General features: G+C 36.4%; 1 protein-coding gene across 1 annotated transcript; it reads left to right on the forward strand.

Annotated features, from left to right (window-relative positions):
- Positions 1-3: 3 nt before the first annotated feature.
- Positions 4-11,396, forward strand: LOC127511428 (scavenger receptor cysteine-rich type 1 protein M130-like). Its single transcript, XM_051892236.1, is given in 21 exon segments — positions 4-319; positions 2,997-3,299; positions 3,462-3,776; positions 4,021-4,323; positions 4,446-4,760; positions 4,951-5,265; positions 5,400-5,468; positions 5,793-6,116; positions 6,193-6,510; positions 6,777-6,895; positions 6,897-7,074; positions 7,203-7,280; positions 7,401-7,711; positions 7,822-8,023; positions 8,122-8,214; positions 8,848-8,907; positions 9,178-9,252; positions 9,376-9,438; positions 9,704-9,766; positions 9,960-10,022; positions 10,345-11,396. Coding segments are annotated over 21 exon segments (3,825 nt in total). The 5' UTR covers positions 4-108; the 3' UTR covers positions 10,392-11,396.
- The last annotated feature ends 3,758 nt before the right edge of the window (positions 11,397-15,154 follow it).

Below are 15,154 nucleotides of genomic sequence, written 5' to 3' on the forward strand. Positions count from 1 at the left end.
ACAGTCAGTGTAAATGTGAGGTTGGTTGGTGGTCACAGTCGCTGTGCTGGTACAGTGGAGGTTCTTCATAGAGGTCAGTGGGGAACAGTGTGTGGTGATGACTGGGATATGGCTGATGCTGCAGTGGTGTGTAGAGAGCTGGACTGTGGAGAACCTGTAGATGCTCTGGGTGATGCTCATTTTGGACCAGGATCAGGACTAGTCTGGATGAGTTTTGCCACATGTACTGGATCGGAGTCAACACTGAAGAACTGTGGATCATCAGGATGGGGTAAAAGCAATTGTAATCATACTGAAGATGCTGGAGTCATCTGCTCAGGTAAACTTCTCTGTACAGTACCTCACCTTAATATTACATTACCAAAAATTGCCCCTTTTTCACCAAAATGTAGAGTATTTTCATTTTAATTCTATTGTTGAGGAAACTACATCTTTTTCTTGTGGCCACGGGTTTAAGGCGTAATGTGATCATGACAAACAGGGATATTCACTCTTAAAAAAAGGTTCAGTGGGTTTCTATTTAGAACCCTAGGGAGAGGAGAAGCCAATGTCACATGTCGCTATGCTTATTGGCACATCCGGTCTTCATTGGCATGTGCCAGTGAATGTCACAGTGGTGACTGACATGGCAAATGAACTGAGCAGCTGTACTAAAGGAATTGTGACACAAAATCCAAATAAATAGCCTATTTTATATATATATATATACAGTACATATATAAATATCAATTAAACGTACGCTTTAAAAAAAGTTGCTGCCTTAAATTAAGTACAATCAACAGACTGTTTAAGTCGTTAGGGGTTCGTTCACCCAAAAATGAAAATTCTGTCATTAATTACTCTAATGTATTAATTACCGTCATTAATTACTCTCATGTATTACTCACCCTCATGTCGTTCCACACTTGTGAGACCTTCGTTCATCTTCGGAACACAAATTAAGATATTTTTGATGAAATCCGATGGCTCAATGAGGCCTGCATTGACAGCAAGTTAATTTATACTTTCAGATGCCCAGAAAGGTACTAAAGACGTATTTAAAACAGTTCATGTGACTACAGTGGTTCAACCTTAATGTTATGAAGCGATGAAAATACTTTTTGTGTGTGCCAAAAAAACAAAATAACGACTTTATTTAACAATATCTAGTGATAGGTGATGGGCAAAACACTGCTTCATGAAGCTTTACGAATCTTTTGTTTCAAATCAGTGGTTCGGAGCACCAAAGTCACGTGAGTTCAGTAAATGAGGCTTCGTTACATCATAAGTGTTTTGAAATTTCAATGGTTCACATGACTTTGGCAGTTTGATACGCTCTCCACTCCTGTGCGTCAGATGCCATGTCAATTAATGTTAAATCCGCTACTGTCCCTAGGATTCTTAACTCAATTTTAAATAACCTTTTGCCAAAAAGGTTCTATATTAGGAGAAATGTCTTAAACAACTGCGTAATACTTTTATTTTTAAGTGGTTATTTATTTATTTTTTCTTGTGATAAAGTATTTTTATGAGCTGTTTAATTCATAAAATGTAAAAAAAAAAAAATTTTACATATACTTTTAACTTATATTGATGATAACAAATTATTCAAACCTCATTCGAATATAGTCTACATAGCGCAATACAATATAATAATGTAGGGCTAACATATAGACCTAGGCTAATCATATCTTAATTCTGCACTCTCTTTTGTGTCATTCTTAATTCAATATAAAAAATTAATTTAGTAATAAAATCCTTTTTTGATTATCCCAGGCTGCTATGGTCAGGCAGGTTTGTTATACGCCGTAATAGTGGCCATGAGAAAAGGATGTCGTTCCTCCAACTTAGGCTCTCAAGGCCATAACATACAGATGTTGTTACCTCAACTAAATGATCTCATGGCCATGACATATTATCCTGTTCCCATGAATCATAGCTTAAACATGCTATTACATTACCACTAGTTAATGTCATGGCCGCTAAGTGTACCCATCATACAGACAATACTTCTAATCTATCAGAACAAATGTCACTAACAACAGAAAAAGGACAAAATTGTCAATTGTCAATCAATTTAAGTTATTTGCAAAAAATATATCCCTATGTTTTTTTTAAATATATTTTTTATTATATATTTTTTTTATTCATATGTCTACTTTGTCAAAACGTTGTCAAAAAAGTTGAATAGTTTGCATCAATGAATATTAAAGTTGTTGAATAAATAAATGTTTAGCTACTTAAAGAGTTAGTTCACCCAAAAATTCTGTCATTTATTACTCATCCTCATGCCGTTCAACACCCGTAAGACCTTCGTTAATCTTCGGAATGCAAATTGAGATATTTTTGTTGAAATCCAATGGCTCCGTGAGGCTTGCATAGAAGCAATGACATTTCCTCTCTCAAGATCCATAAGGGTACTAAAAACATATTTAAATCAGTTCATGTGAGTACAGTGGTTCAATATTAATATTATAAAGCGACGAGAATATTTTTGGTGCCCCAAAAAAAACAAAATAACGACTTATATAGTGATGGCCGATTTCAAAACACTGCTTCAGGAAGCTTCGGAGCATAATGAATCAGCGTGTCGAATCATGATTCGGATCGCGTGTCAAAACGCCAAACTGCTGAAATCACATGACTTTGGCGCTCCGAACCGCTGATTCGACACGCTGATTCATTTTTGGGTGAACTAACCCTTTAATCTTACCATGCAATCTTCCACCATTAAAACCAAACTGTCACATGGCATTCATACTCGTACCAGACTTTCTTCTTGTTTACATATGTGACGTAACCACACAAAGACTATAGCTTTAACATATATGCTTCTATGTTTTTTATTTCCCAATCTATTTTCAAATTCTTAATAGGTTTTAAGATCCTAGTTGGTTTAGGCTATAATAAAAATTGTCTTCCATATCTTAATCTATAAATATAGAATCTATAAAATATTTTTTATATATCAAGTGTACTTTTTTTTTTTAAAGTTTTAAACTGTGTTGTTCTTTCAGAAGTCAGACTGGTTGGAGGTTCTCGCTGCTCTGGGAGGTTAGAGATACTTGATAATCAGACGTGGGTTTCAGTGTGTGCTGCTGCCTTTGACCAGCAGGATGCAGAGGTTGTGTGTAGAGAGCTGGACTGTGGGGCTCCTGTACAGGTGCTGGGAGAAGATGCTTTTGGAAAAGGAGACGCTCAGATGTGGACACAAGAGATTCAGTGCAGAGGAAATGAGTCTCAGATTCACCTCTGTCCAACATCAATTTCACATGGAAAAAACTGTTCTCATGGAAACAATGTTGAATTTGCGTGTGCAGGTTGAAACTAATTTTCACTTCAGATTCAAATCCCCAGATTGAAACTTAATGTGATATCAATATGTTTTCCCTCCTCATTGCGTGATTTCTTTTAACTCACTCTTTATTTCTCTCTGTTTCTCATTGTCTCTTCATCTTTCATGCTTTCTCTTCAATATATAGATGGTGTGAATGTGAGACTAGTAAACGGTCACAGTCGTTGTGCTGGTAGAGTGGAGGTTCTTCATAGAGGTCAGTGGGGAACAGTGTGTGGTGAGGACTGGGATATGGCTGATGCTGCAGTGGTGTGTAGAGAGCTGGACTGTGGAGAACCTGTAGATGCTCTGAGTGATGCTCATTTTGGACCAGGATCAGGACCAATCTGGATGAGTACTGTGTTATGTACTGGATCAGAGTCAACATTGAAGAACTGTGAGTCAGCAGGATGGGATAAAAGCAATTGTAATCATACTGAAGATGCTGGGGTCATCTGCTCAGGTACTGTAAACTGCTTCAGACCTCATTTTATTTTATAACTGATTATCTCCCTGCCTTAAAGCAACCTAAATAATATATATTTTTTGTTTTTTTGTTTTGTGCAACATAATATATCAATTGTATACATACCTGTACACACAAGTATTCTTTTTAAATAAATTATTTGTCATTGATTTTTTTTATTATTATTATTTATTTATTTATTTATTTTATTATTATTATTTCTGTTGTATTGTTTCTTTAGAAGTCAGGCTGGTTGGAGGTTCTCGCTGCTCTGGGAGGTTAGAGATACTTGATAATCAGACGTGGGTTTCAGTGTGTGCTGCTGCCTTTGACCAGCAGGATGCAGAGGTTGTGTGTAGAGAGCTGGACTGTGGAGCTCCTGTACAGGTGCTGGGAGAAGATGATTTTGGCAAAGGAGACGCTCAGATGTGGACACAAGAGATTCAGTGTAGAGGAAATGAGTCTCAGATTCACCTCTGTTCAACATCACTATTTCATGAAAACAGCTGTTTACATAACAACAATGTAGAACTGGTGTGTGCTGGTAAGAGCTGAAAGAGTGAAAAGATATACTGTATATGAAACCATCACAAAACAACAAAATTGGTCTATTATATTAAATATGATAAATTATGTTCTCTCTCTCTTTCTATTACACTCTCTTAGATGTAATGAATGTGAAGCTGGTTGGTGGTAACAGTCCTTGTGCTGGTCGAGTGGAGGTTCTTCATAGAGGTCAGTGGGGAACAGTGTGTAATGATTTCTGGGATTTGGCTGATGCTGCAGTGGTGTGTAGAGAGCTGGACTGTGGAGAACCTGTAGATGTTCTGGGTGATGCTCATTTTGGACCAGGATCAGGACCAATCTGGATGAGTGTTTTATTTTGTTTTGGAATGGAGTCTACACTGAAGAACTGTGGATCAGCAGGATGGGGTAAATCTACCTGTAATCATAATGGTGATGCTGGAGTCATCTGCTCAGGTGAATGACATTGTATACTTTTATATTGTGATAAACGTCATAAATTACACAAAATGCTCTTGCAAAGCTGATGGGGAAAAACAAATCTGATGTGATGTTCATTTTGTAATTTTATACTCTTAAGCTTGCCGATAACTCCAAATAACTGTGTTTTCTTTGTTTTGTACCATTTTGAATGTAATAAAAACAGATCATAAACATTCCAGACTTACCAATGGACCTCACTTGTGCGCTGGGAGGTTAGAGATACTTCAAATAAACACGTGGGTTTCAGTATGTGCTGCTGCCTTTGACCAGCAGGATGCAGAGGTTGTGTGTAGAGAGCTGGACTGTGGGGCTCCTGTACAGGTGCTGGGAGAAGATACTTTTGGAAAAGGAGATGCTCAGATGTGGACAAAAGAGATTCAGTGCAGAGGAAATGAATCTTATATATCTTTCTGTCCAGCATCATCTTCTCTCAAACAAGACTGTACCCATGAGAATGGCGTTGGACTGTTATGTTCTGGTAATGGAGCAGTAGTTTTCAACTTATTGAGATAATCATAAACAATTTTTTAAAAACTTTTTTTTTTTATATTTATTTATTTATTTTTTTGCATTTTTCGTACTGTTTTAGTAAACTCTCTGTTCTTTGTCCAGGTTACACTGACCTCAGACTGGTCAATGGTTCTGACATCTGTTCTGGTCGAGTTGAACGTCTGTACTTCAGCAAATGGGGCACAGTGTGTGATGCATGCTGGGATATGAGAGCTGCCAGTGTCCTCTGTAGACAGCTGAATTGTGGGATTGCTGTGTCTGTTGTGGGATCAGACTGGTTTGGAGAGGGAAGTGGTGAAATCTGGGCTGATGTGTTTGATTGTGACGGGAATGAAACAAAACTCTCAGAATGTTCCATCTCTTCATGGAGTCGAGCTGAATGTTCTCATGGACGAGATGTTGGAGTCATCTGCTCTAGTGAGGGGATTTTTTTGAAAATAAAATATAAATGACCTTGATATTAGATATTAATAAAGTGTCACATCTTTCACTCAGATTCCTCTCTGGCTGTTCATGATGGTCTGGTGCGGTTGTCTGGAGAGAGACAGTGTGAGGGGGAGGTGGAAGTTTCCATCCATCAGGTCTGGAGGAGAGTTCTGCTGGACTCCTGGAGTCTCACTGAATCCTCTGTGGTCTGCAGACAGCTGGGCTGTGGCTCTGTGCTGAACTTCTCCGGCTCCTCTTCATCCAGTCCTGAACACAGTCATGAGTGTGTGACAGGCTTCCAGTGCTCTGGGAGTGAAGCTCATCTGGGGAACTGCAGCTCTCCACAAACTCTCAACTGCAGCTCCACACAACAGCTGTCAATCACCTGCTTTGGTGAGAAGAGCAACATCTGGGCAGATTCTTCAGTTGTTAGTGATCACTAATGTGTTTTTCTTTCTCTGAATATCAGGTCGTGGGTCCATCAGGCTGGTGGGTTCTGGGGGAGACTGTGCAGGGAGGCTGGAGGTTTTTCACAGCGGCTCATGGGGGACAGTGTGTGATGACTCCTGGGATATTAAAGATGCCCATGTGGTGTGCAGACAGCTGCAGTGTGGAGTGGCCCTCAGTAACCAGCAGGTACCAGCCTGGTTTGGTCCTGGTTCTGGACCCATATGGCTGGATGAGGTGGAGTGTGAGGGGAATGAGACGTCCCTGTGGAACTGCTCTTCTCCAGGCTGGGGAAAACATGACTGTAAACACAAGGAGGATGTAGGAGTCGTGTGCTCAGGTAAACAGTACACTTCTGTAAATGTTTATCAAAGATGCATTTATATTTGTTTTTCAAAAAATATCATATGTAATCACTAACTCCAGGTTGATAAGGAGCAGAAGGGTCTTTTATTATCTTGAATGGGTTGGTTTTGCAATAATGACAGTCTGACTGTACAATTCGTGACTACTTACCAAATAAATAAATATGTGGACATTTAAATATTTTAGGCTTGGCAGAACCTGAACTCCAATTGTTTTAATGTACATACTTTTTCCATCTAGAGTTTAAAGAGATCAGGTTAACTGAGGGCTGTGAAGGGAATGTGGAGGTTTTCTACAATGGATCCTGGGGTAATGTGTGTTACAATAAGATGGACAGAGACACAGCGAGTCTGATCTGTCAAGGAGCTGAACTGTGGAAGATCTGGCAGTGAACCCAATTTTTCAAAGGGACTGAAGTCTCAAAATTGGCTGGATTATTTTAAATGTCGACGTTATGATTCAACTCTATGGCAGTGTCCATCTTCACCCTGGGGACTGAATGACTGTGATAATGAAGTGGCAAAGATCATCTGCTCTGGTAAGATGATAATTTTTACTCATTTAAGATAGTTTGAAGTGGTTGTGTTTTATTTAAATATGATTATTTTTGACTTTTAATGATTTTTCTCTTTGGTGGTGAATGAAATTTTAATGTTTTAATCTCAGAGAAGGAGAATCCTGAATCTCCTCAGAGTCGTCTGACATGTTTTACCTCACCATCTCCTCACCAGAGACAGTGTTCAGGTAAGTTTATTATGAGTTTATTATTATCACAACTTTAAATAGTTATAAAATGTAATGCAAATGTGTTATTGTAGATGCTGTTCTGATGCTGTTCAGTGATGGTTGATGTGTGTGATTTAGAGCGTCTTCCTCTCAGACTGAGTGGAGGGGAGGGCCGGTGCTCTGGGAGGCTGGAGGTGTATCATAACGCTGTGTGGGGCTCAGTCTGTGATGATCTGTGGGACATCAGCGATGCTCAGGTGGTCTGCAGGCAGCTGGGTTGTGGAGCAGCACTGAGGGCTGATGGGAATTCAGTCTTTGGTGATGGTGAAGGTGTTGTGTGGCTGGACAGTGTCGAGTGCAGAGGGAATGAGATTCACCTGTGGGACTGTCCTCTCTCCCTGAAGAACCACACTGACTGCTCCCACAAAAAGCACGCTGGACTCAATTGTGCAGGTCACAGCAAAACACTGAGCAATTTTATTCATTTTCACATAATTTTAGTGATAATATTTGTGTATTTATATCAATAATATGAATGTGTTTGTGTCTGTTTTGACAGATTTGTCAGTGTCCTACTCCTGCCACACCAACATCATCTTCTCCTCCAGTTTCTCAGACAGTGAGCTCAACATCAGTCTCTCGTCCACAAACTCCTCCAGCAGCGTCTCTCTCTGTGCTTGTGATTGTACTGGGAGTTGTGCTCTTACTGCTCTTAGTGCCACTGCTTATACTGATTCAGCAGAACAGAGTGATGAGGAAAGGTAGGAGAGATCCAGAGACTGTCATATTGTGTCTTATTCAGTGTGTGATCAGTCATGTGTTGTGAACTGACAGCAGGTTTGTCTCTCTACACTCACAGCTCTCTCTGACTGGTACACAGGACTACACAGGGCTCCAAGTGAGGTAGTTTATGAGGAAATTTATCACAGACACAATCACTTAACTCATACAGGTGAGGCATCATGGGAGATTGATAATTTTTTTGTGCACATTGTAACCATTAACAATCATGTACAAACCACACATGGGACTTATTAAATTAATTAAAAAGCCTCACGCCCATTCCTTGGTGTTTATTTCATTCAAACTTCTTTAAGTACTGGAGTGATGCACAATGACAGCTGGGTAAATTTCCCTCTCACTTCCTGTGAAGTGATGTATCGATGAACCCTTATTCCCTATTTCATTTTCATTGCCATTCATTCTGATCATATATGCTCGCTTTGGAATGGAATCTCACTTAAGTTAGTGGAATATCCTGTGAACTCCACTTCACAGGGCACGTTTGATTGATTGGAATGAAACTGATTCATGTGTTTAGATAATTCTGAAATCCTCGCTGAGAAAAGAAATGCCATCAAGCAAAAACCTCAGTCATCTGTGTTAGTTTTGTTACGTTAAGTGAGATATTTCATCCTTCAGTGTTAATTATGTATCTCTATCACTTCATCATTAATTAACAGCGACATCAGCAACATCTGCATAATCAATTATAATCATATACTGTATCAATCCACAGAGCTGTATGACCCAAAGTATATTAGAATTCAGTCTGTTTTTGTTCTGTTCCTCTCTCCTTTAACAGGGAGTCTCATCTCTGAAGATCTGCGTCCTGGGCATGAAGATGTGGATTCACTTCTCTCAGGTTAGAGAGGTGATTTACAAATTCAGTAAACAAATGTAAACAGTGAAATTCACAAATTCCAGGAGATAAATGACCTGTAAATGTTTGCACCACAATATACAATGCTAATAATAGAGTCTGATGTTTTAAATAGCAACGGTATAATAGGACATTGGCCTTGTAAACTGGTCATGTGATTTCATTAGATGAGTAAAGTGGTCTCACTGCCTGCATTTTATTTCTGCAAATATCTTTATTATTTGATATTAAAATTTTGTTCTGATGTTGAAGAGAGGGCGAATGCAGGCACATCAGGATACTATGAGGAAATCATCATTGATGGACCAAAACCCGATCGTGAGACAGGTGCTGGTTCACTTCTGTACTGTAGTTGAAGTTCTCTCTCTGTAATTCTACAATCTACATATTAATATATACATTCAAGTTTGTTTTGAGCTTGATGGCATTGATTTCATGTTAAATTTGTAGATGACACACCAGAGGACTATGATGATGTCATTACCAGTGGACAGACCAGTGGTACTGAAAAAGGTGGGGTTGTTGCTTATTTTGTTTGTTTTTTAGATATAATTTTGCTCTTTTTACCCCCTATTTCTTTAAGGTGAGACAAGTTCAGATAAAATGTTATTTCATTAGCTTAATGTTATATTTAAGTGCTTATGTTGTGTGTGTGTGTGTGTGTGTGTGTGTGTGTGTGTGTGTGTGTGTGTGTGTGTGTGTGTGTGTGTGTGTGTGTGTGTGCGCGTGCGCGTGTGTGTGTGTGTGCGTGCGTGCGTGCGTGTGTGTGTGTGTGTAGTGGACACACCAGAGAATTATGATGATGTCATCATTAATGGACAGTGCTCTCAATGTGTAATGGGTGAGTCACACAACTTCATTTTTAATCTACATGTTTTCTAAGATATGTTGAACAAGCTCTTCTACCATTAATGGATAATCATGGCTTCAGGTTTAATCTAATAATCTCAGACAGTCATGAGGGGAAAGAGATCAGTGACATCAGTGACACAAGCTGTATTAAATGAGCTTTTTTATATTTTACATGTGTAAAGAGGGGGATCAGGAGGAGTATGATGATGTGTGGAGTATCACTGAAGACTTGAGAAACTTGTTAGGTAGGACTAACCTTTTTGTTTTATGATTCCTACACTTATTTTATATATTGTAATATATTTCATATTTAAGACACACAATTTATGAATTGACCCCTTCATGAGTTGAAACTGAATTGCCCACACCACTGTATTTATCTTAAATATTTTCAAAAGTTTGAGCACACCTCATTATTTAATGAATAAAAAACATATTTTAGAATAAAATTAAAGACACAAAATTATAAAATAATTTTAGTAGTCATTTGCTGATTTAAATGAACTCAGTTTGAAATACTGATGCAATCACAACACTGAACTTTTTTTTTTTTTTTTTTTAATGCAGACTATGATGATGTGGAGGAGTCAAACAATGAGAGAGAAACTGCTTGACTCAATGGTCACACCCACTGCCACTGTTCATTACAACTTTTTTTTTTTTTTTTATGAATTTAACAAAACTGAAATACTTGGCAAAATTTTGACACAATACTTGTAGAGTTGCCTTTCTCTATTCAATATTTCAATATTCTTTGATAAACTACTTAAAAATGGTCATTAACAAAATCTTGATCAACAGAATTACTGCTAACATTATAATTTCTAAATATTGTTTATTGTCATGATTTCCACAGTTCAGTGTTATGAATCAGAGTCAGGGTTAAATGTTTCTTACACTTAACTATTTATTTCCTCTTTCTGAGGAATGTAGGAGAGTCTTCCAGTGACAAAACATGATAGTTACAATGTCTTGCACAAATATGTTTTCCGAACATTTGTTAAATATGTTAGAAAACATTGTTGAATGATGTTTGCATAAATGTTATTCAGTGGCTGTGAAGTTGTACATTTACACCAATAGAAAAGAACTGACCTAATAAGAACTCAATTGCATTATATTGTAGGATGCAATATACAAAATGTATATACTGAATCTTTAAGCCAACAGCATTTTTTAAAGAGAAAGATCTTTCTCATTATTTGAGAGATCATAATGCTCATCTACTCCTGATTCCTGAATTGTTCTGATTACAGCTAAAGAATGTTAATTAAAGACAAGAATGACTCTTTTAAGAATATCTGATTCATTATCTTGATTATTCTCTTGTCTGTCTTTGATGTGGTTGTATTTTAGAGAAATTTTTAATATGGTTCATATTGAATTTATCTCTATTGTGATTTTCTAATTTTTTTTTTATTATTATTATTAAAAGTATGTTCTGTTAACTCATAATTGTTTAAGCAGAAAAAATAAACTTCAAACTTTATGCAGTCTAAAGTACTACTCTGACAAAATATATCTTGAAAAGTGAATATGCAATTCTAGGCATTTGGCTATTGACTATTCATGCTGGTTTGTATTTAAAAGTGTTGGAGATTTGGAGATTATGCTTTGATTTATATAGACCTTGATAATGACTGTTCAGAGCATTGATCCAGAACATTTCAGTTGTTTACAGTCTTTTACTGCTATCTTGTGGATACAGATGAGGTGCAGTAATATAAATTTACTGCTCTACTCTATTTTTTTAGGGTGTAGGCCACAATTTCAGTCATTGAAATTTTGGTATTATAATTCATTTTATATATATATATATATATATTTTTTTTTTTTAATATATAATTTTCTGTAAAAATACAGAATGTTTTTTGTAAGGGTTAGGGCATAGAATGTACATTTTTGTACAGTATAAAAACTGTTGTCTATGGAGAGTCCTCAAACACAAAAAAAAGCCTGTGTGTGTGTGTTGTAATTCACCAAGCCATCGACACATGTAAGCAGAAGGAACTGGATGAAATACTCTGAATGATTAATCCACAATTTGACTTGTGACACAGTCTGGAATCATAACCACACCATGTTCGTTCTTCTGGTCTGAAGAGAACTGGTCCCTCAGCTGAGCCTAGTTTCTCCCAAGACTTTTTTTCTCCATTTCTGTCACCAGTGGAGATTGGGTTCTTTGACACGGTCACCTTTTGTCTTGCTTAGTTGGAGACACTTAATATTCAACAATATTATTGATTTGACTGCACTGACACTATCAGACTGAACTGAGCTGGATGATGACATTTTCTCCAGAGCTGCTTTATTGCTAAATTGAACTCATTCCATAATTAATGAACTTTACACAGTTATTGAACCAAACTGAATTTTTATTTTCATTTTATTTCAGTGCTGTTGTTGTTGTGGTTATTTCAGCAAACAGTTTCGTAAATTAAGCTTAACAGCATTAAATGCTGTCATATGTCAAGGCTATAAACAATAATAATAATTTGCTAATAATAAACAATAAATAATAAATGTTAATAAATTAATTAATTTACAATAAATTAATTAATAATAAACAATAATTTGTTTTGTTTTTTATGTAACATTTGTGGGAGGGTTTATTTGATGTTATTTTTTCAATCATGTTTATTCAGTACTGTTTCACTGCTCATTGTTTTTGATGTGTGAAATGTAGCCTAACTAATGTTATCAAAATCCAGATTTCTAAATCTAAGTATTAAAAATTTTCAGAGTTTAATTAATTTTTTTATTTTGTTAAATACACTGTGTTAATTTGTCTCTGCTCTTGAAGTATGAATGTGCAAAACAAGGTGCTTTAGCAGAAATGTAGTTCACTGGCTCTCTCTGCTGGTCACAAGGTGAACAACATGCTCATCTTCACTAATAATTATGGTTTTTGTGGGCCACCTGAAAGAAACCACTTTTGTTCAATTAGAAAAATTTCACATTAGTTACAGGAATTAATTTGAGATGTAGATAACATGTTTCACAAAATTATTTTTTTTCTCCTCCTAATTAGTGTAATAAGGACTTACTTGTGCGCTGTGTTCTTGCTAAACATTTACTTAAATGCTTTTTAAAAAGAGTATTTATTTTACAAAGATGGGTTTATTACATGTTAATGTAATGCTAACATATGTATACACTAATAGACAGTGTTTAGGACATTCACAGTTAGTTATCAGCGCTTTTATCTCGTCTCTGCAGGTGTTGGGCTTTGATGCTGTAAATAAACTGGAGAGTTTCCTGTCTCCTGTAAGTCAAATGTATATATGTGTGTGTGTGTATGTATGTGTGTCTTGATGCGTGGGGAGGAGGAGTTCATCAGCACTTACAATTTTGATATATATGGAGAAAGTCATAAAAGCCTCGTCTGATTTGTCACTGAAGTTGTTTGATGATTTCCTCTGTTGTGTCTAATAAGGTAACAGCGAGTGTGATTGGAGGGTGTTGGACCTCTTTCTCTCTCATTAAGGCGTGTGAGAGGATGCCTGTACTTCTGTATCATCAGTGCGGAGAAGCTTGAACTGGATGTTGAAATGATCAAGCAGAGAGAGATGGAGAGATGCCTGACACTCATTTTACTGACTACAGTTTTAATTCTCATCACAGCTGGTAAGTACACATGAAGTTAAAGAGATTAAGTTATTTTTAGAATTGAACTTAAGCACTTAAAATTAAACTATACTGTAATGTGTGTTTTTAGATGTCTGTGTAAATGCATTGTTACAATATTTTGAATGTGCTCCTGTGTTTAACAGGCAATTTCTCTCTCTCTTTTGATTAGATAAACATTGATTTGGAAATATTAGTGACAGACATGTTAGCTTGAGCGAGTAAGCGAGTAAAAAATAATCGCTCATTCACAATCCAGCAGCATAAATGCTATATTATGTTATGTCAAAATCACAAGAAAATGAAGTTGTGATCATGACAAACAAGAAAAAACCCAAAATTGTATTTGTAATAGTAAAAGTTGTAATAGTAGTAGTAATAATAATAATAATAATAATAGTGGCAGTGGTAGTAGTGGCAGCAGCAGCATTAATAATAATAATAATTAATAATAATATTATTATTAATAATAATAATAATAATAATAACAACAGTAATACTAACAACAACAACAATAATAATAATAATAATAATAATAATAATAATAATAATAATAATAATAATAATAATAATATCTTGGTTTTATGGGACTTTAGACCAGTCATTAAAATGACTGCAGATAAACACTACTCTCTAGTTCTGGGAGCCACTCCACCACCGCCAGTGAGCACAACCAACAAACCTCCCCGACACAGACACAAACCTCATCTCCGAACCACCTGTTGCCCCTCCCCGCCGCCTGCAAAACCCAAACACCATACCAGCGGTTAAGCCTCTGTGCTCTGCTGTGTCATCCTCCACAAAGGGTGATGGGGCACCATGACAGGCACCTCCAAACCAAGCTCACCTGGTCTGGTTGTGACCTGACAGATAACCAAAAATCTTTGGTTGGTTTCCCCCTTTCTTTTTTTTTTTTTCTTTTTTTTTTTAAATGTACATTATAATCTGTGGTTAGAACCGTGGTGTACCCCAGCTAGCTCCCCAGCTAGAGACACCACATCCATCCCAGATAACACTCAAAATAAGAGAGGGGCCCTGCCGGCAGTACTAGAATAGCCACCAGACACAGACTGCTTATAGAAAGTCTAAATTATAAGTGTTTATATGTAATGTTTTGGAATCGAATTTTATAAGGAAGGAGAGAGGGATGGAGGACAAAATTTTCTGTAATAATATAAATATCAATACTGCTACTACCACCACTAACAATAATAATAGCCATAATAATAACAGTTATATGTAAAATTTACATATATAGAAAAGAAATTAAAATGTAGCATATAGTGCATTATAATATAGAAAAATTACATCAATCAATAAATAATTGTAGAACAGTATATTAAATATGTATCTATTATAGAAGTAGTTTACTGTAATGTATACCAAATACATATACTAAAATCAAATACTGAAACACTGGAAAGACAACAAAGAAAAAAGGAGGACGAGACAACAACAAATTTAAGGGCAGTAGAATTTAAGTTATGATAAGAAAAGTAATCAACACAAGTTGACAGGATATAAGCTACATATACGTTATATAAAGGGATACAAAATGTTGCTTATGAACACATGGTTTATGACAAAGAGGAATCAGTTATCCTATTTAAATATTGAAAAAAGGAGACCAGGTTTGTTTGAAAGAATCAATATTATGTGCAAATGCAGTTAATTGCTCCAAGTTTGAGTGTACTAATAGTAATTTGAGCCAGTGATTTATTGAGAGTTATGTTCTGTTTTTCCAATTAAG

This window comes from Ctenopharyngodon idella, chromosome 4 (assembly GCF_019924925.1).
Source record: "Ctenopharyngodon idella isolate HZGC_01 chromosome 4, HZGC01, whole genome shotgun sequence".
NCBI lineage: Eukaryota > Metazoa > Chordata > Actinopteri > Cypriniformes > Xenocyprididae > Ctenopharyngodon > Ctenopharyngodon idella.